Source organism: Rattus norvegicus, chromosome 9 (genome assembly GCF_036323735.1).
Source record: "Rattus norvegicus strain BN/NHsdMcwi chromosome 9, GRCr8, whole genome shotgun sequence".
Lineage (NCBI taxonomy): Eukaryota > Metazoa > Chordata > Mammalia > Rodentia > Muridae > Rattus > Rattus norvegicus.
In genome coordinates, this window is record NC_086027.1 from 110,225,662 (window position 1) to 110,248,452 (window position 22,791).

At 44.6% G+C, this 22,791-nt stretch overlaps 1 protein-coding gene across 3 annotated transcripts in view; it reads right to left on the reverse strand.

Annotated features, from left to right (window-relative positions):
- Positions 1–1,947: 1,947 nt before the first annotated feature.
- Positions 1,948–22,791, reverse strand: part of Fbxl17 (F-box and leucine-rich repeat protein 17) — a 438,576-nt gene continuing 417,732 nt past the window's right edge. For 2 of the 3 annotated variants that reach the window (NM_001108235.2, XM_063267332.1), the window contains 2 exons: positions 20,076–20,218; positions 1,948–4,706 (listed from right to left, as the gene is read on the reverse strand). In NM_001108235.2, coding sequence (NP_001101705.2) covers positions 4,566–4,706; positions 20,076–20,218 — 284 coding nt within the window. In that variant the 3' untranslated portion in view covers positions 1,948–4,565. The remainder of the gene's footprint in view (positions 4,707–20,075; positions 20,219–22,791) is intronic. The other variant, XM_039083777.2, reaches the window with a different exon arrangement.

The window sequence follows — 22,791 nt, forward strand, 5'->3', positions numbered from 1 at the left end:
ATATGAATCCTGATTTTGGCCTTTTGTTAATTTTAGTTCATCAGTAATGAACTTCTTTATGGTAAAGCATACCCAGTTTAGCTGGTCAGATTTTATAAAGATTTAGTTTTATGTATGCATTTGCCTCGTGTTTGTGTAGATTTACACAGGGTGTGATTTTCTCCAGGACTGGAGTTAGAGCAGTTCTGAGCTGTCTTGTGGGTGCTGGGAACTGAGTCCCCCAGGCTGTTTATATGAACAGCAAATGTTCTTAGCTAGTAAGCCATCCCTTCAGCCCACAACTAGACTTGGTTTTTTAAAGTATTCAATTTTTAACATGTTTACTTAAACTACTACTCCCATAATAGTTTAGACATTTTCTCCTTTTTAATTGGATAGTTTGTGTACTTACATTTCAAATGTTATCCCCTTTCCTGGTTCCCCCCTTTCCCATCCTCCTTCCCCCTGCTTCTATGAGGATGCTCCCCCTCCCACCCACCCACCCCCACCTCAATACTCTGGCATTCCCCTACACTGGGGAGAAGAGCCTTTACAGCACCAAGGGTTTTTCCTCATACTGAGGTCAGGCAATGCCATCCTCTGCTACTTATGTGGCTGGAGCTATGGGTCCCTCCATGTGTACTCACTGGCTGGTGGTTTAGTCCCTGGGAGCTCTGGGGTATCTAGTTGGTTGATATTGTTCTTCCTATGGGGTTGCAAAACCCTTCAGCTCCTTCAGTCCTCTCTCCAACTCCTCCATTGGAGTCCCCGTGCTCAGTCTGACGATTAGCTGCAAGCATCTTAATCTGTATCAGTAGGGCTCTGGCAGAGCCTCTCAAGAGACACCCAGGCTTCTGTGAGCAAGAACTTCTTGGCATCAGCAATAGTGTCTGGGTTTGGTGGCTGCATATGGGATGGATCCCCAGGTGGGGCAGTCTCTGGATGGCCTTTCCTTCAGTCTCTGCTCCACTCTGTCCCTGTATTTCCTCCCATGAGTATGTCTAATTTGCTCCATTGGTCCTGAAACCTTTATCATACTGTTTTAGTTACTATGATTATTAGGATAATTCAACTATATTTTTTCCTTTAAAAAATTACCTATTACTTACTGGTGTGTGTGTGTGTGTGTTTGGGTTCATATGCCACGAAACACGTGTGGACGTTGGAGAAGAAGACAGAAGTCAGTTCTTCCTGCCATGTGGATGTTAGGGATTAACCCCGGCTTGGTGTCAAACGCCTTTATGTGCTGAGCCATCTCGCCAGCCCACAATGATCAATTGTCACATTAATCTTACTTTACAGCAGCATGGCATTTGACAATTCTTCATGTGTGGGGTTTAAGCATGAACTGCCTTTCACGTGGGTTTTTCTGGTTCTAACGTTGGCGTATCCAAGTCCGTGCTGATTGCCCTTCTTGTTTTTTCTATCTCAGTGATGAGTGAGGACAGGCTCCGTAGCATCTCTGTTCCAAGCACACACTTAGCATGTTTGCTGGGATCTACTGAGCATCTCTACGCCAGTCCGTCTGTGGCTAAACGTGTACAGTCCTTCCCAACGGTAGCCATTGCTACCTTGCCACACTCCACACCACGCTTGTTTGCTGGTCCAGTGCCTTCCGCAGCAGGAACAGGTTGAATCTGGGGATGAGCTTCATCCATGTTTATAGCACTGTACCTGCGCATGGCTGCTGTTCAATCTCGGTATATTTATTTACTTGCCTTTGGGGGTTGGGTAGAGACCAGATGCCTAAATAAACGAATGATCACATAGGAAGGGATCTGAAACGGTTCCCTTGCCTACATTTATGAGGTTTTAGTCTTGTTTCTGAATCGTGTTCATCATTCTGGATTAGTCGAAGCTGTACAAGGCTGTAGTGAGGCACGCAAGGCCACAGGTGACTGTGTGTATCACACCCAGCCAGCCACAGGGAGCCCACTTAGTGTCGAAAATAAAGCCAAAGACTGGACGTTTTGTTTCTCTTTTATTGCAACCCATTGCAAGGTCAAAAGATTCACAGAAATATAGAAACTACAAACTGGGTAGATTTTCTTTATTCATTCAAAAGGGCATTAAAGACAAAGGGCCGGAATTTTCCACTACAGCAATATATTTCATAGGCTTTTTTCTGAAAATACTGTTGACATTTGGAGAGGCTAAAAAGCCCTGCATTAAATGTGTTCACATGTATTTATGACAGTCTAAGAAAAAAAGGGACTATATTGCCCAGAAAAAAGTATTTTAAGCCTCATTTCAAAGCATCTAATGAGAGCACATCCCACAACCTCCCCAGGATCACTTGAGGTGATGCTTTTCCTGGCTGCTTCTTTTAAAAGATTAATGCTTTGAGGCTGGATATGATATTTCTACAGATTTCTACAAATGAACCAAGGCAGTTTTCCGGGTTCTGTTGCGTCAGGGTTTCTGTATTAGTCAGCGTCTTGGAGAATAAGTGCACCCCCCCACCCCAAGCTAAAGCATTTTTATAGTGCTGGACTTTAGGTTCAAAGAATGCAACGTTTAAAAAAAATCAATTGTACACTCTGAAACCGTTGACAACTAGACGGCAACACTCCAAGATTACTACAACTTTGAACTGAAATTGTACCGTCTCTATCAAGGATGGAGTTCCCTTCTTTTGTCTTTTTTTGTAACTATTTAAAATATAGTGTGACGTATATAAAAATTAAACTTTTGTTTATTCGCTTAAGCAACTATTACTATACATACTGTCTTATAAATTAGTTTTGGGTTAAAAACCAGTTAAAATATTATGAAATAACATTTTTTAGTAGTGGAGAAATGGATATAAAATGATACAGTTCAATATATAAGAAGAAATGTGGTTTTCTAATGGTAAACAGCTTTTTCTTAAATTTCATTTCCATCAAATTAAACTAGCAACCCGTTTGGTTATGAAAAAGGTATTCCTAGAACTTGCGCAGTAGATCTGTTTTTAACTGATTGGGATTAAAACAAAAAAAATGCCACATCAGAAGCAAGTTGACACACTGGAGGGAAACAAACATTTTCTACAGAGAAGGAGTTTTATACACACGTGAGTGCCATTAGAATGCAAGGCTGCCTCTGTGTCTTACACCTAGCATCTCTTCAGTGGTGCTGGGATTTATGGGGAACAAACTCAGACCTCATTAGAATTGTTAAAGACCAAAGACCACATATGGGGAGAATAAATAGCAAGTTCAAAAGTCAAGGTTTTGCTTCTCCTTCTACGAAAGATAATCACTCTTTAGCTTAAAAAGGCTCCCTGCTGCCTGATTATAAATCCAGACACAGGAGAGGTCATCAGAGCCTGAGTCCCTGCAACGAATTAACTGTTGAGATGTGTGAAATCAAAACAGACTCATTTTCTGATAGGTACTGACATAACTAAAAGCTGGTAATATTTAATTAAACTAAAATACGCATTTCTGGCAAGTGTAAACAGAATCTTAATGAACAGATTTTCTAAATTCTCTCCTTAGCTCATACGTCAGCTAACAGTGGATCTTTGCAGTAAGAACTATTCAAACTGATAGCATGCATATATTCAAAAAACCTGTTCTAAACCTCAAAGCAAAGGAAAAAATACAACAGGAAGATTGTCTACGTACATCTCATTCATTAATCTTCTACCAGTATAACTACCCCACTTCAGGATATATTTTCATAATTACCAAAATAATGAAATGATCTGTAAAAGTTTTAAAATAACTGCACACCATTAATTACATTCGTGGCTTCAATGTAGATAATGCCAAGATTAGCCCCAAATGTCACTAAAATACATCTTGACCAGTAACTATCCACAAAGTAAAAGCTAAAACAGTGTTAATGAAAAACCAACTAAAATATTTATTACTTAACAGAATGCATTTATAGACTAATGAAGAATTAACTTTTGTGAGCTGGCCAGGGGACTTCAGACTGTTGCCTCCATATACGAATTGACAAAAGGCTTTATTCAGTCTACATCCTAAGTTACCTACAAGACAGCAACATGTCCACCGTGGGCACCACAGTGGATGGTGTGCTCTCTTCATGACCCAGGAAGGTTCCTCTGTCAGGAGGTAATTTACCAAGCAAGAACTTGACCTAGCATGTGTGTGTGTGTAAGCATGACGTGTGTGTTCCGGGATTGTGGGGGTTCTAGTCTCCAGGCTTCTAGTTAGAGGAACGTCACCTCTGTTCCTCTCAGAAGTGTACAAGGTAGTCCATCACAAAACAAAGGCTTTTGGTGAGCATTTCCAGGCTGCGTCAGAACTTAGAAGCTCAAGATTATACACCCAGTTTTCTGACTTGAGATTCCACAAAGTTCTATTTAAGAGAAATGAACTTTTGAATTGGAAAAAAAAAAAACCCAAAAAGGTTGTGGTTTTCATAATCTTCCGTTTGGGGAAGAAGCCAGCTCACCTGGGGGAAGTAACAGCGCACTTTCGCTAGGCAGAATGCAAACAAGACATAAATGGAACACTTGGGGACAGACACAGACAGGTGACGGTTAAAACCTTTCCGGAAGACCCCTGTTCCAGCCCCCCATTTCTCTGCTCTGCTGAAGGGTCCGAGTAGGCCTGGGCATGGGAAGAGAGTTAGGAGGTGGCTGCGGACATGTTGGGGGTCCAGCCCATCTGGTAGGCTCTCTCCAAGGTCCTCTTGCAGTCCTGCAGGACAGTGCTGAAGGTGATGTGAGGGTACTGCTGTACCAGCTGCTCCACTGTTACCTCGTTGACCTGTGAGCAGAGAAGAGTCATCGTTAGACATGCGGGCCACCAACGGCGTGCAGCCAGTGCTCACAGGGGTGCTGTGGGGCATGCAGTGTGACGAGGAACCCGGCCCGGTGCTCCCCTTTGCTTCCCAACTCAGCAACATGACCAAGTATTTCCCAGCACCTGTACTTCCCTTCCGTCCGCCATCTCGGATATCCCAGCACTACACTGCCCGTATGGATTTTTAATTAAACGTGATGTCATGAAATCAAATGTCCCTGCTAAACATCAATGACTAAATGACTGGGATTGGCCAAGATTGCAACAGTGCCCATTAGAACACAGCACGGGAGGAAGGAAGCAGAAGAGCTTTCTCATGGGTCTCTGACTTCTTCACCCACACCACAGAAGAGCCTTTGTAGCTGAAGAGTGTACAATGGAGATGGGGGGACACACAGGATTCTAGACAGAAGTGCAATGGAAAATGTTTACTTTTCTTCCTTTTAAATGTTAAGACATCGCAAACCTCAGGCCCTGTGTGATGAGAAGGCTGAAATGCGAGGAATCAATAATTAAAACATACATGGCTGGCAGGTCAGGGATGGCCCCGGCAGACCTCAGCCATCAAAGAGTCCACCTTGATTCCCGATTAGACAAGGCAATCAGACAGGCCTAATTAAAACTAACACCTTTACAATTGCTGTGCTGTGAGGGGATTAATTTGTCAATTATTTTTAAGCTGATTGCAGTTCATATCACAGACGCAGACAGCTTCCTTCATCCTTTAGATAAATAAATGATTAATGAAAGAACCACAACTTACAGGTAGCTTTACTTAAAATCTTTATTGAACACTTGGGCATTTTCAAATACATCAATTTTTATTTGCACTGTGTAAGCTATACTGAGTCAAGGCTGAAGGAAGGTATCTGTGGTAGACATTTCTGAGTGTTCCTCTTGATGGTCATTATTGACAACCAAGAGTACCACCATTAAAAAAAAAACAAAAACAAAAACAACTAAAAAACAGAAACAACCCAAACAAGTCAAGAAGGCCTTGGTGCTTGCTCTGAAAGCCTGCTTATACCTCTGATGATCATCAAGTTTGGTTGTCTGCACTTTTCCAAATATGTGATTTGAAAGGTAGGTTGTTATATTTGTTCAGTACTGAGAATTGCTATCCTCCCGTTGTACTGGTGACACTGAAGGGGTAAGGAAGGCCTTGATAAATAACCAGGCGACACGAAGATCTTCCAAGACCTGGCTTATAGGTGTGAACCACCAAGCCCAGACGTCAAGAAACTTCTCCAGTTATGATGTGTTTGTTCAAATCTTTCCTTTACCTGACCACCCCCTTTCTTTTACATTTAGGATTGGACCCCTTTGCTATAGAAACAAGATGAGAGAATTACATTTTGGACTTGTTGCTGTAAGGCTCAGATGTGACCTTATGCCAGTACTATGACTGACACAGTGAGCCCCCTCAACAGCAGCTCTGGTCATTGCAACAGGTACTCAGTGGGGAGTTCCTGAACACCAGGGTTAACTAATGGTGCACGAGATGAAACTATCCTCACAGCGCCAATCCGTGCTTCTGGAGATGCCAGAGGCCAAGCCTTCTTCACAGTGCTCGTTACAATGCTCACAGGGACAGTCGCAGCAAGAAGTGGATTTCAGGACACACGCGTGTACTGCACACTGCTCTTAGAGATGTCTAACGGTTGAGTCACAGGAAACAAAACCTTCCCTATTTTCCACCATCCCTTGGTCTCTAAGTGTCAATTAGTATATATTTGGATAGTCTTACGTTAGAATGATTTTTAAGAACTGCTGTCTGGGCTGCTGACTTGAGTTTCATAAAAAAAAATCATGAATGAATTTTGGTGTGGGGTTAGGACAGAATCTCCAGTAATTTCAGAAATGGCTCTGAAAATACTGCTGCCATTTTGAACTACAGATTTGTATCTCTGTCTAGACGTCTGTATTTATAGCACAGACAATTGTAAAATCCAAGTATCTGTCAATTCTGGAAAATACTAAAGATGTGCCATGGCCTGCAGTAGCCAATCCTCAGCCAGGGCTTAACTTTTCTGTAACAGGTCCAACCACCTCAGCACGGTGTACACTTCCCTTCCCCTTTTAAAAATGTTAAAAGAATTTCCATCAGTTTGAGGCCAGCCTGGTTTACAGAGTGAGTTCCAAGATAGCCAAGGCTGCACAGAGGAACTGTCTCGATAAATCATAAACAAATAATAAAACTAATTTCTCTATGGTCTCTAATCCGTAACTCTGATTTGTAGACCTATTATATTTATGTACATGCTCAGAGTAATGTACCTTCTACCTGATGAAAAGGACTGAGAACAGTTGGTGTTGGAGAAGACCTGTTCTACAAGGGTTAAGATCTCTGTCTGCCACACACTGGGAAGAACGCAGGCTTCTTTCTCTACAAGAAGGCAGATGCCACGTAGTCAGAGAGCACACCAGGGAAAGCAGCACTCATCCGTGCAGTACAAGCCACTTAGCAGGAAGGAGCTAGTAACTAAGGACAGACAAGAAGCAAGGGGCGGAGCACGCTCACACCTAGCACAGACGTTCAGACTCCTTTTCTCATCCATAGGCAGGCGAGGACAAGGTTTTGTGTGTAGGGCTGATAGGCAATTTGTTTTGGAGGATCAATTTTTAAAAAGAAAAAAATACCAGTGTGATCACTTTTCCAGAAAGAGATGTATAATTCACCTAAAGGAAACTCAATACATGAAGACATAGATTTATGAAGTATATAAATTAGGTAATAATTTTTCACATTAGCAAAGCCTTTCATGGGAGGGTTAATTTATTTCATCAGCTCCCCTAATACACTTCTTTTGGCTTAAAAGAATTCAATTTATCTATTTCTTTTGCATAAAGTAAGGTACACCTGTATTTAAGAATAGATGCCGTGGGAATTCTCTGGCTTTCATAGGATGTGGGTAAGAACAAGTAACGGTTGGCTTTGTGTAGCTGCATATGACATGGCAACCATGGTCCTCAGTAGAGAACGGTGCCTTCCAAGCAACCCCTTTGATATTCTGTAAATTCTGGAAACAAAGCAGAGACCACGTAAACATCCCATTTTAGACCTTTCCTGGGGAAAGGCGGCAGGCGTATGAGGCCACAGGGAAGGTTCTACTCTTTACTTACAATGTCTCCTAGCGGTGCTAATGGTACATTTTATACCCTGCTATGTCCACTGGCTTCTCAGAAGCCACAATGCTCCTCCTTTTTTTGTACAGACTCTGCAAGTGCTCTGGTGACAGAGGAGGGAGCCTGGTGTAAGCCACCGAGAGAGACCGAATCATTTTTCAATCTTATGCAGACAAACACCTGCCTGCAGAAATTCAGTCGTGTGCCAGGCGACTTGTGAAAGCACATTTTCTAACTTATAAAACGTGTGTAATGTAAATAGGGGAGTAAAGGTGTTTTAAAGATAATCCCCTGTGACGCCTTTCTTTAAAATTCAATTTCCTTTTTCTTTTTCTGAACACTATCAATAGCAACCAGTCCGCTTCACATGGCTCTGGGAAATGAAGCACCATCCTGAAAGAAAAAGCTCAGAAATGTTATTTGAAGAAATTACTGTGATTAAAGGGGTAAGGGGCATATGCCCTAGGTTTTTGAAGAGTATACAAGAAAGATTAGATTTTATCATTCTCTCTAAAGACAGCATAACCATGATTCACATTTTCAAGATTATCATAACTCTTTTTCAGGTAGTACAATTTGTCTGGTATTTTAATCTATTTTGAGCTAACATCTATTAGCACTTTTTGAAAATGTGAGGCAATTTGCCATGCTAATTAGGTAAATCATACGGTGGTTTCAGTATGTTGCTGCTGCCGTTGCTGCTGCTCCAGAGGGGTGAGGAGAGCTCAGCGTTGTACCGCGCCTCTGCTGCCTTCCCTTCCTACCAGGTCCTCACCGACACCATGACCAGAAAGCTCCTGATCCGTGAAAGCCCAGCCAAGAGCTCGGCTATTTACAAAACTATCCAACTATTCAAAAATACAAGATCCGGTAAAATATGGTGAAGAAAACATAAACGTTCTTTGTTTTTGAAAAAAAAGATGTGTATGGTGCAGGCATGTGACAGCGTAAATACGCAAATACATGTGCCGGAGTGGCCAGTTGTGGAGGACTGAGGAAGATTCTGGGTGTCTTTGTCACTCCCTGCCTTGTTCCCTTGAGATGAGGTTTCTCACTGAGCAGGAGGCTTGCCCTGTTGGCTAGTGGGCTGCCAGCTACCCCCTGGTACCCGCTTTGTCTCCATCTCCTGATGCTGGGGCTACAGAGGTGATGTGTATCTCCAGATGCTGACGAACTCAAGCCCTCATCTCCGCAGAGCTCATTCTCTCCAACCCAGAGTGATTTTCTCTTGAGTGGAGAAAGCTCTGGTTCAGTTTGAGACACCGATGACAACACATTACTTTATACCCAGACTGTAAGGTCCTGGATGACAAGGGGTATTTCCATCAACTCTGTTTTCCGCCCAGCAGGCACTGTCTGTTAGTTTCACTAAGACGCGGGTTGGATGAGATAAGACAGTAGTGCTTTGCTTTACACGCTGCCAGGTCTGCAGCCTATGGCCCGTGCCTACAGTACAGACTCCAGGTCTGCAGCCTGTGGCCCGTGCCTGCAGTACAGACTCCAGGTCTGCAGCCTGTGGCCCATGCCTACGCAGTACAGACTCAGATGTACTTTTGCTGGTTCAGTAAACACAGGAGTTACTCAGAGACTCTGTGCTGAATAAACAAAAAGGGAGCGTGTTGCACTGTCAAGCAGAAGTTAACTGCTAGCCGCCTGTCATTCACAATGGGGTATCGAAAGTCCCGACCTCATCTCAGCCCGAAGCCCTTTAATAATTTTAAGTTCCTGCTCATCCTGATCCTTGGCTACTGTTGTTTTCTATCCAATCTCATCAGGAACCTCTTTAGAAATGCTCTTTCGGAGCTTAGTGATTTTGCACTCATATGGTGGTAGAGAAATTGTTGCTAGGTACAAGGTTGTCAGGCAGCCCTCTGAAATATCTAACTTGTCATTAGGTTGAATGATGGATGCCTCCTTCAATATGGGTTACACATGCTACAAGGGGAGACAGGTTAGTAATCTTGGACACAAACTTGTTCCTACAACTTCACAAACCACAGTCAAGGGGTGTTAGAGCTTCATTAGTCTACTTAGGATGGTGGACTCAAGAAGGCCTGACAAAAAGTCTGACATTTCAAGACACTTAAGGGATCGTCTATGCCATAGGCATTTGGTGGCAGCGTGGATACATAGGTCTCCTGAGTCAAAGCAATACTATTGGCACCTTCTACTTTTGCAGGGAGGGGGATGCTTCAAAACTGAAGTGGCTTCACCCCCCCGTGGGGTAAATGGAATAGAGTAATAGAGTTGAATGCACCCCCAACCTCACTGTCCCTCTCTCTTCCTTTCCTCCATCAAGCTTGGGGCTCTCAAAGGGTCCTTTTGACAAAGGCACCAGAACTGACAGGGTTTTCTTTCCCATCTTCTTTGCAGGGAAATGTTTTCTCAGGTTCCAGAGACAGAATGGTCAGCAAGACTGATACTGGATGTGGTCCCTGCCCTTCTGGAGGGTATGACACAGCAGGGAAGACTGGTAGTTACTGCAGCAACAGCAAAGGCTGTGAGGAATTTTCTAGAGAAATGCAAGTTGTCACAGAAGGAGGTCCACAGCAGGCACTCTGCGCCTCTCCAAAAAGGACGTTTGCATGGACTTTCAAAAGCAAGGTGTCAGGCGCACTTAAGTGTATAGGTGTTGTGCAGGTAAGAAAGGCAGCCGGTCCAGCAGGTATTACGATAGAACAGCCGTTTTCGGCTTTGTAAATTGTAGTGTGCCCCTTGTTCAAAATAGCTCTGCTCTGAGGTGAAAGGAGAAGAGGTTCCTCTGTGCCATGGGAAGTGCTATGTGGAGGTGCTGTGCAGTGGGAATCCTAACTCAGGACTACTACCCTGACACTGGCCTGTCACTTTTCACAGTCCCTGGGCAATGTCACTCAATGCTAACGGCCCTAGGGGCTAACTCCAGGCTGCCCAGAGGCAGTGTTGTCCCTGGGGCAATAGACCCTGGAGTTTGCTTCAGCTTTCTGGATCTCTGGGAAGTACTTGCTATCCAAGTGTTCACTGGGTGCCAACAAGTCTCTCAAACACCAGTGAGCCACCAGCACAGTAGAGCTTTACCACCAGCTCTCAGCAGAGACTGAACCACCAGCTGATGGGCTGATGTTCCTAGGATCTGCACAGCTAACAACACCTATGAGTTATCTATGGAACCACACAGGTCTTAATGAATCTACTTCCTCTGTTTGCAGCAGGATTCTTCGTGTGGTCTTTGTGTGGTTGTTTCACTGACAAGCCACAGTTTGCTGTGGTCTCCCCACGGGCAAAGTAGAAAACCACGAGTTTGAAACCATTTGTATTGTGTCTTTTGTTCAGCAGCGAGGCAAGTCTCACAGCCCCGCTCCCTATCTCTGTCAGATAAACAGCTTCCTCTTTCTTTCTCATTTTGTGTTAAGGCTTCTGTCAAGAGCCCCACAACGATACATACACAGCAAACATATGATGCATGCTTCCTGACTGTGGGACACGTTAGCCTGTGTCTGCCATCAAGAACAGACAAGGACGCTGTGGTTGTCATCCCAACTGCTTATTAGAGGAAGCGGGAGAGCCCTTTAAAACTCTAGTGGCCAGGCCATCCCCCAGGCAACTGTCCCAGTCTTTATGAGGGATCGATATCTGGATGCTCTCAGGAGACTAGGATACATGGCGCAGGTTGAGGGGGAACAGTTGATTCTTGCCATTGGCACCTGAAGGCAAGAAATAAAAGTACAGGTCCAACCTGTTCCAGTGACGCCCTCTCCACTGCCCTGATGATGAAAGCTGGGGAGAGGAACCTGCTCCTGGAGGCTATAGCCATCTTTTTCAAATATTCACTGCTGCACCAAACAAAAGGCTTGTTCTTTGAATGTGTGAAATACACACTGATGTCCTCTTTCCATGCCTAACTTCAGGTCTCTAACTGGGCCTCAATGACTTTCCCAGAAGCAAGTGGGAAAGTAAAGAAACAAAGAACCAGGAAATTCAGTTCTTATATGGATTTAGTGCTTCCTCATATGGACTTAGTGATTCCTCATAAGGACTTAGCTCTTCCTCATATGAACTTAATGCTTCCTCATAAGGACTTAGCTCTTCCTCATAAGGACTTAGCTCTTCCTCATATGGACTTAGTGCTTCCTTATAAGGACTTAGTGCTTCCTCATATGGACTTAGTGATTCCTCATAAAGACTTAGCTCTTCCTCATATGGACTTAATGCTTCCTCATAAGGACATAGTGCTTCCTCATATGGACTTAGTGCTTCCTCATATGGACTTAGTGCTTCCTCATATGGACTTAGTGCTTCCTCATATGGACTTAGTGCTTTCTCATATGGACTTAGTACTTCCTCATATGGACTAAGTGCTTCCTCAAGGAACGATGCTAGAGAAGCCATCAAAGACTGGTCAGTACATGTACAAGAAGGAAAGCTGGGTATCTCATTGGATCTTCAATGCCACTTGCTCATCATGGGGTCAGTCGATTATGGAGAGCATGTGAAGCAGTGTATTTGTGGCTTGAGACAAATGGGGACAGAGACAAAACTTGGGTCCTTTATATCTTAAGATTGTAAATTGTCTGTGCAGGAGAGAAGGGGGTGGGGAGAGGGAAGGGAGGGAGGTTATGAGAGGACAGGGTAGCAGGGGGGACAAAGGGAGAGACAGGGAGAGAGGACACACACACGCACGCGCGCGCACACACACACACACACACACACACACACACACACACACCCCTCTCATCTAAAAGTCCTGAAACACAGAAATAGATATGGAGACTGCAGTGAACTGGACAGAGCAGCCTTGTAGATCCAGTCAACTTTGTCAAAAGCAGTCATTCCATTTTAGAATCAGCAATGATTGGACGTGCTATGCTCTGTCAATATCACCACAGGCCTGGCTTCATGCTATCCCTCTCGTGAGATGAAGGCTGCCTGTTAACACTAGCACCTGCTTCTATTCACTTGAATTAGCACAGTGAGAAAGCGGTGAGGAACCCGGGAGATGGGGATCACAGAAACGCCAGCAGTGTTAAGTGAGAATTGGGGCTCGCTAACCCGAAGCCTCTAATTAGAGATGAGTGTGACAGGGAGCCCAATAACCTGACTGTCAGAGAAGTTAGTGACATTTTCATTCCCAGTATCAGCCCGCAATCTCCCACCATGAAGGCTGGTTCCAGCTGGGTGCAAACTTTGGGTCCAGTCTTTCAGGCGTGATCGTGGGCTTGGTCTGCCGCTCACAGGTATGAGTGTGCACATGCAGTCCACATGAAAACCAGAGCATGCATGCAGAACACTGGGAGAGCTAGTCACCCAGAGGAATCATCTGTGGTGTGGTGTTCCCAATGCGTCAGCAAAATGGCAGCCACTTGAAAACCCTGAGCCCTAATGAAGACAGTGGGGAGCACAAGGTGTCGATGGAATACATCCTAGTTAAGTTGAAAACATAATCGAGGGGGGGGGGAACTCTCTTTGCTAGAAGAGGTTTTTTTTGTGTCTAATGGTGTCCACTGACTCTGCCTCTCAGTTTTCCGTACGCATTTTCATATACAGAGGCTCAGGACCCAGTGCTGAGCAAAAGCAGGCACCTGTGGAAAAGCTACTGTGTAAATTAAAACCCCGAAATCTGAAAATAAGTGTTTGTTTGTTTGTTTGTTTTTGATTTTCAGAAGCAGAACTGAAGGAAACCAGAGCACTACCAAGGCGTCCAGGGGAAAAAGACAGCAGGTGCCTGAGCTCTGAGTGGCTGTCCTTCAGCCATCCCATAATTCCCCTGCTACAGGAAATAGGTATTAGACCTAAGACAGCATCTTTCTTATTTGGCTATTTGTTTCCTTCAGTCTAGATGCTACTCCCCCCACCCCCGCCACCTCCCAAACTACCCAATGGATAAGAGGCAGTGGGGTCTAAATGTTTTTAAACTCGTTAGTTATATAGTACTTTTGTAAGTTAAATCGTGGGGATTTCAAATATATACAGCAACAAGGAGCTCCAAAGAATACAGATACAGATGACAAACACAAGATCATCCCCCACCCCACCCGCTATCTGATGCATATGTGCGAGGTGAGTCTGTTTTGCCTGACCTTGTTGTATCTAGGTCCTGGGTTAAAACCCTCAGAACTTTCAGTGTAATGGGGGTGGAAAGCCAGCATGTTACCTCAGTAAGTGAGAGCTACCATTTGTTTACTTCACACAGGGTGTTATACAAACTGTCCCTCTTCTGTAAACCCGGGCATAGAGGCAATGTGGGACAGGAAGAGGAGACAGGGGAGGTGGGAAGGTCAGCGGAATGGTGATGTAGAAGAGAGAGAAAGAATGACTCACAGACAGGGAGTTTGCTGTCCTTTGAATACAGCTGCCAGGAGGTAGACAGGTTGGGGACAGGGAGGTGGGCACTGTGTTTGGAGATGCTACATCAGAGCCACAGGGAGCGTAAAACCAGAAAGTATTAGGCAAAGAGAAAGCCCAGGAGCTGTCCCTAGACAACCCTTTCCTGAGGTTTGATACCAGGGTGCAGAAGACAAGGGGAAGGTTTGGGAGGGTTCGGGGGAGTGATAGTTGGACTGCTTCGAGAGCCATGGAATCACTCAGGATGTCCTTTTAAAACAAGCCAACGAGCAGTTGCACAATTCTCAAGTTCACGACATTCAAGTCGCTGTTTTTTCTCAGGAGCTGTAAGCTCCAGAAGCTTTTCCTACCACAGTGACTGCACTGTACCAGGAACCACCCAACAGAATGGGACACACGAGTAACACATGTGATAAAACCATAAGAACATCAGAAACAAGGCTCTCCGGGGTTACAGCAGGGTAGGAGCATAGCTCACCCAAGTGCTGGACATCCTGGTAGGCTGGGTTATTTCCTTTCCAACTGCAGGGAGCCCTCAGTCTCACAGGCCATGGAAGCCAGGCCTGTCTGTGCTTGGGCAAGTGTTAGCGAGCTGCCATTACCCTTTCTACGAGTACATATAAAAATCACAATCCTATAGCCTCATCCTTTCATATTATTACCGAAGTCAAATCGAAGCTGCAAGGTGAATATTGACCGTGAAGCAATGACACTCTGGGGTGCCTTCAGGCAAACAACACAGCAGTCTATTGACCCTACAGTATCTGGGGGAGCTGCAGACTCTTGTATTCATAGCTTGTAGAAAATAAGCTAAGAGGTTCATGATATGCCGGTTTCCAACAGAGGGGAGCAAGATACAAGCAGCTACTTGAAGCTCACCTTACACGTTCCAACCAGATACTGCTCCTCCTCAGCAAACAAGTCCTAGCCTTACTCCGGCTCCAGACTGGCTTTGACGGCCTCACAACAAAGCCAAATGCATACAGAACCAAGTAGTTGTAGAGACCTACAAGTCTCTAGGTTTTCCCTTCCTCTGTGCCCCTATACTGAAGTCAGAGTTCTGATGACTGAAAACAAGTCCTATTATTTTCAGATATTGTTGTTACATGTCGTTACATGTTTTAGGGGCTGTTTCCCCCTCTTACTGGTTTTGTTTTGTTTAAGATCTTAGTGTGTGAATTTATATTTTGATCTAAAAATTACGACCCTGCTAGGGCAGGTGGTAAATGTGTCGGATGGAAGGTTCCAAAGTAGCCACACACACATAAATAAAAGAGCAGTAATGGGGAGAAGCCAACATGCATTGGGTGCTTATAGTGACCCTGGCTTTGGGCTCAGTGGTCCAGTCCTGTTTCCGTTACTGTTGTAACGACCTCTGGGCACATGTTGTTAATATCAGCATGTTTCAGATCACTATTGTGTGACTCCTGAGCTTGAGATTAAGTTCTGAACAGCCCCAGAAGTGGCACAGTGACAGAAGTCAAGCTGGCAGTGTGGCATGGTGTTTACTAACCAACTCTACCTGTCCCATGAAGGACCACACCAGTGTCCCCTGGTTTACGAGATGAGCTCGAGATGGGAGTGCTGGTTCACTTGGAGTTGGAGGTATATAGCATGGGAAGGAACAGAGATGAGAATCTTTGGCCGAGGTGAGGTCTGTTGGTAACTTCGATTTTAGCTGGTGGGTGGGCTTTTCCCCATTCGCTTACCAGGGATGATCAGGAAAGGCCGTCACATGTGCTTTAAAGTGCTCCTGTTTGGAAATCACCTGTGAACTGTTTCACAGCAAAAGCAAAAATGCTGACACTTCAAGCAAAGGCAGGAGCTCAGAGCTCGGAGCCCCCATAGAGCTTGGAGCCCCCGCATCACCCGCCAACCTCTAACTGCCTCTACCTGTGGGCACACAGGACTATGCACTGGCTGGGTTGTGACTGGTCTCTCAAGAAAGAGACCACTCCTGCCTTCACAGAACAGAAAGCATTTTTTTTTCCAATGTATTTTCTTCAACGGGGCATTTATTTAAATTTTTAAATTTTGGCTAAGGGCAGTCTGAAAACAGCTGTGTGTATGTGGGGTGGGAGGGAGGAGGGCCCTGCAGGTACTCACTTTGTTACATGGCTGAACTGCTACCCAAACAGTCCTGGACACAGTGCCCCACAAACTATTTTTCCCTTAAACTGAGTTTTCCAGTTAGTTCTGTGTATTAGTCACACAGACGTCTATTATTTTCCCCACAGGGCTTTCCTGCTCACAATTCCCAAACAAGCTACTAAAACCCCATTTTTCCCCCACAGAAATATTTTGGTTGTTGAGGCTTTCTCTTACCATAATTACTTTCTGAGAAAAGCAGTTCAGTGGTCAAACTTTCCTGAATATTTTTACATTAAATTGGGCACAGAGCACTTGGCCCCGGCCATCTTGAGGCTGTAGCACAGACGCTGGCTGATGGCCTCCATCTCCTGTCCTCCGTGTTAGCAATCTCTTTGCCACTTAAGCAAGGAAGTCCACGTGAGAACCAGACTTTCTTGTATCCCAGAGAATACATCCTAGCCACCCACCTTTATTAAAATAAATAAATAAATGATTTTTTTCTCTTCGAAGAATTTCAGGCAAGAATTTCAAGCTGAAAACAAAGGTCTTGGGAAGTACATTTTTAGAAGAAATGAATTAATTTGATTATTTTCATGCTGTGGACCAATAATAGTCAGCTTTGGCTGGGCCCCTGGCCTGAAGGCAGCTGGGTAATCAATGGGATCCCACAAAGGCAGCGCTCCACCCCCAGCAGTCTCTCTGATCTTTTCTGGGTGGACTCTTCACGCCTGTGTAATTCTAATTTATATCAACTAGAAATCAAAGAAATTCCAGGAGGCTTTGGTCATAGGACATTGGCGTGGACCTTTCACAACCTATTTATGTCTACTCCTTGAGTCACAGGGCTGGAAGAGCCTTCCAGACACCTCTACTGCCTAGGGAGGAGGAGGCAACAGAAGGCAGCTACCTGCTTGATGCCGAGAGGGGAGGGGACAAGGCCGAGGGGCCTAGAGTATAAACTGGGTACAGTTTCTCCTAGTTTCTAACTCTGCAGGAACATCAAAACTAAGCATTTTAGGCAAAAGCTTTGCCAAGAGTGGCTCCCTCAATAACGCTCTTTAATGATACCCCAGAGGCTGGCATTTTCAAATCAAATGAACAGTGTGTAAAATTAGTTCTGCATGAAGTTAAAAAAAAAAAAAAAGGGAAGAAAGTGAAAGGAGCTTTTAAAAGCCCCAGCCTCTCTCAATCCAACTGCTTTCACAAGGGTTTGGCATTTGAGAATTGCTACGTTTATGATGTTATTCACTGCTCATAATTCAGGCCTGTGTCTCCAAACTTTGGTATTAACACACACTGAAGAGGCTTCCCAAACCAGCCAAGCTGCCTCTGGCAAGGTCTCCTTTTCCAGCCAATGCCATGGCGAGCCCCCCAACCCCAACCTTTTTTATTAACCTTCAACACTGCATTTCCATTTGCTCTACAGCTTTTCCAGGCATTTTTTCCCTTTTCAGTTTTGTTCTCTGTCCAAATAAGGAAAATATCATAAGAAACAGATTCATAGTCTAGAAGTCACTGAAGTTGTGAAAACAATTTCTGTGGCCAAAGTCACCACTGTTCATAGTTGTGGAAGCTCGAGGAGAGGCATTGCTTTTTATAAAGTCCCATCGATCACCTAAGTATCATTAACCAAATCACTAAATAAACTGAGTCAAACTGATCGGTGATTTCAGGTCAACTCTAATTCCCAAGGTCAGGCAGGCCTTTGAGCAGTCTCTAAGAGTATGAACTCACCCCAGTTCATCAAAGCGGTCTCACACAGTGCTCTCCTCTCCTGGTTTTTACAATGCATTAAAGTTTAGGAGATTATGTGGTGTCAGCTTCAAAACCTTTTAACATGCTTATCCATCCAGCCATCAGAAAGCTGCTCTTACAGAGACTTCTTAATGCACCTCCTAACTTTACAACTTCGTGGGGGAAGGCGGAAGGAGGCCTCCCCAGGACTCAGCAAGGAGGCAGCCAAACACATTTACTGCAAATTTACTTAGACACTGATAATCCAAGTATATGCTTTCTCAGTTGCAGAGAACAGTTTAGTTTTCCTCATCTGGAGGTACAGGGAGGACAGACACAGAGAGATACTGAGCCTTTTTTACAACAAGTAAACACTATTCTGTTGTTATTCTTGTAACCTCTTAGAAGCTAAAGTGAGGGAGAACCTACGAGTTTGGTAAAATACAGCCTCCAAATTAAATATAAGCAGCCCCAAATGAAACTTCAATGTGAAAGGAAACACAACTGGATTCTACCACTCCTTTCTTTCCTTGAAACAGTCTCACGATTCAGCCCTGGATGACCTGGAACTCACGGTCTCTGCTTCTGTCTCCCCAGTTCTGGGAAATCACTACCATGCCCAGTTGACTTCACAGATTCTAAGGTCCAGAGAACCCAGTACATGACGGGAGAGGCATACAAACTCACTCACAGGTCTCTCCCCAGCTTGGGGATCCTGCTGACCACATTCTGAGGAGGTGGCTAACTGTAGATGATAAAGCCTCCTGGTCCTGGGCTGGCTCCAGACGGGGTGGGCTCTCTAACTGACTGAACCTGGTTAGTAGCTGTCAGAGCTTGCCTACTACTGTTTTGTGTTTCTAGAATACTCTGCCTACTGCAGGCCCTTTAACTGTAAAGTTGACAAGGTTAGCAACAGCATGCTCTTAGCCAGCGATGACTGTGGAGGGAGACTTGTTCCCCTGGGTCTCAGTGCTGTTGCTAAGATACAAAGCAAGCAGCTTTCTGCACCCGGCTGAAAAGATACAGTTTCTAGAATGTAACTGGCAAAGGTCTAGAACAGTTGGAAACAACAATTAGATCTATAGGCAAAAAAGACAAAGTAGGGAGCAGGGAGGGTTTAGGGCCACTGTTACTTTGCCCCATATTTGTCTACATTTAGAAAACACCTGCCCTTTGAGCAACATGGTTTTCTAGTATCAATTCTTGTGATAGATTTGTTCCTTATTGTCTCTGCAGAGGTGGCACAGACAGGTAAACTGGAATACGGGGAGAGCATTGTTTTAGTGCATACCTCGAGGTTCACCATGGCTAAAGGCAGCCTTGGCACTGTGCAAGAAAGGTCGGAATCAGAGTCCAGAGGCTGTGTGTGAGCAGCCTTCTGCAGGTATCTGAGAGTTCTCAACCTCCATTTTCTTGCTTTTACAATGCAAATAAAGTACTCATTCTTTGATTTGTTATGGGGAAATTGCGGAAGTCATGGAGGAGAAACCATCTACCTAGGGTCTGTAAAGATGGTCTCCGTTTCCCTCCTCAGTCTTCAGATGTTGAACCTTCACTCCCAATCCTACAGTCACGTTCAATCCCAGCCAGCTGCCCATGGACCAGTGGCTGGGCCTCTGGGGCCATTTTACACATGACAGGAGAGACAGTGTGATGTGCAGGGAGACATACTCTTGCTTCCAATGGCCAGAAGAAATGGAGGTGGAGAAATGAAATGAACACGTATGAAAAGCCAAACTGATCCTTTACTCTTGCAGGAAGTTTAAAATCTAGAACTCTCTTGTCAGACCATACACATAGCAGTTTGTATGCAGCCTTTCTAAGTCTGCTGTGTGGACATAGGGAAGAGAAGCTCCGCCCCACCACGGCACCATGCGATCATCCTTTTGCTCTTAAGTACGAACACCCATTATTAACCAGAAATACAAAAGTAATTCTGGATTGCTTTAGGAAGCCAGGGAGAACATGCATGGCTAACAGTGTGTATGGGGTGTAGGAAGAGAATGCGGTGTTGCGCTATTTGCTACAGTAACTGGAAGCAGAAACCAAACGAGTCCGTCTTACTTTATCACATCTCATCAGGCCCAAGTATCTCAGGGACTTGCTGCTCTGTGCAATCAGGGTGGCTCCTTGATCTGTGATTTCTTTACACCATCCAACATCCACAGTCTCTATGGTCACGCTGTATCGCCCAATGGCTATCAGTGCTGCAGGAGGAACAGAGAGAGAGAGAGAAAACAAAACAAAACAAAACAAAAACATTGGCGTTAGCAGGGTAAGGGACCTCTAGCTGATCACGGAGCGCATTTCCTGACAGAACTGGTTCCTGAAATGCTGTGTGCAAATGAATGTTTCATAAACTAAATTAAATTGGAAATGCTTTAAGAAGGCTTGCCCTATGACAAACCCTTGTGTGTGGTGAATAATCATTCCGTAATTTCCCTCTCACTGGACTCAGTCTCTCGTAGGTTTATTCACGTCAAGGTCACATATACTTTCAAGCATCCAGATGTGCAGGAGGAATCGATACAAGTGAGTTCGAGATGGGGCACTGTAAAGGCCCAAGTGCTAGCTAAATTTTGTTCAAGGTAACTCTAATAATTCTTCAAAGAAAAAGAATGCCACATAAACACCATTTTGAGGTGTGTTATAATGCATGCAAATTTCTTTATGCATCAGTATAATTTTTCCCATCTGTGTGTGACCTGTAAAATGTAGGAGCATATAATATTTTTCCTATTAGTTCTTCTTGGCTGTTGGGAATTAAGAGTACATTATACATGTAGTTGAACTAAATTGGTGCCAGGCCAAAGAGCAGTAATGGGAATGTATTTGTTATGGTAAATTTCCTTGCCATATCAGAAATCTTCCTTCTATTAATATATAAAATGAGTTTGCCATCTGAAAACCACAACATTATCTCTGGTGTTCTTGAGTCCTTATCACTGTGCCAATACTGAATCGCAGATGCTTAGGCTCTAATCTCAGATGCACTCTAGTTATCCCTGCAAAGTGCCAAACCCCTGCAGGAGCCACCAATCAGCAAACAGGGCTGTTCTTTGGGGACTTCTGTGGTTTAATAGGTGAGTGTGGCTCTAACGTGTACGACACGTAAGAAGCGGCTTTTAATACCTGCCCGGAACATGTTACAAAGCATGAACCTGTGACGGAAACCCTAACAGCGCTAACACACATTAAAAAGGAGAGGAAGTGTGTGCTGGTCCCCTACTCTCATGACATGGTTTCATTTCTGGGACTGTTGAGGAGCGGGTATTGTTTTAAACTGTGCTGGCTTCATTTAGAAAGGCAGAATGTCTTTCTCATGTATATAAATACAACTCAGGAAACATCACTGGGCAAAATCTGATAACCACCTCTGAAATTTATTTTAACTATTATCCCCATGTCCACGGGTTCCCATAGCAAAGCAATCCCAGAAAGTCAGGTTTTTATGGTTTGTAAATCAACAATCACTGTCCCTGTTTTCAATTAAATATGCCACAGAGAATCGTTTAAAGTTCCTTTTTCCACCAGTGTTCATTTAACATCTTCGAATTGGACTGAAAGCATGTTCCAGTAGTAGGATAGACACACTATCCCAGGTTCATCCCACTGTGTCTCTGACTTGAGAAGACTATTACTCTCTGGGGTATTGGCATTGTTTTCAGGGGTTAACAATATCCTCAAGACCTTCTATGATAAAGGAGGCAGGAGGTGCATAGAAGAGTTCCCTTCCAGTCCGAAGTGTTCTGTGGGGCTTACTAGATGAAAATGCACAAGTTACAGGGAGCCTCGAGGTCAGTAGATTGTGAACAGCTGTGTTACCAAGATTTAAGACTGACACAAAAGTCCTGCACTATTCAGGAAGAGGTAAATAAATGACATGAGATGCTTTCCCAGGCTGCCCACTTTAGAGCAAACAAGGAGTCTACAGGAACTGCAGACCTGGTTCTGGAGTGACCTGTGTTTGGAGTCTTCCTTTGCTCTCTTGTCCAAATTATAGTAGATGATGGTGCCTGCAGGTAAGCAGGGCTTGTGGTTTAGTTCTGGCCTCCCTCTGTCTCAGCTTCACAATTCCCAACACAGCTCTTTCCTTCAGTGAACCCCACGAGCGCTAAAGCATTCTCTACGAACAGCCAAGACTGCCCTCCATAAGTCAGGATCTGGACCAAAGCTTTCTGGTTAAGAATCTGATTTAGCCTTCACAGGTACCTTAAAGATCGGGAAATCAAGTCACAGAGAGATTGAATGACTTCCACGTGGTCGCCAAACAGTAAAGATGGGAACAGGATCTTAAGGCGGGAGTGGGTACCCAGTCCTGCCTACTGATCAGATGTGCACACCAGAGAACCACAGGGCGTGGCATCCTAGAGGTGGATCTGTGGTCAGACAACTGAGCCTACGGGTGGGGATGTGACATGCTTGGAGCTCACGGCTGGCAGGTTGGAGGTGAGGGTGAGGCGAGGGGGAGAGAACAGCTCAGTAAACAGTCACAAGACCATGCTTTCTCCACCTCATTCTATTCCCACCTCCTTCTCACTGCCCAGACTTCAGTGAGAGGCCACGTGCTCAGAGTTCATCACCATCAGGGCCACCAGTCTCACCTGGGGATATAGCATTTACTTACTTAATGGCCTACCACTCCCATTAAGGTAAGGATGCCCTTACTGCAGTGAGCCTAGTACACAGCCCATGCCTGGTAGACAGTGGGCCCTCAGACATGCTATAAATGCAAGGGACCATTGCGCCTAGCCCAGTCTGTGGGAAGATGAAGCCTTCA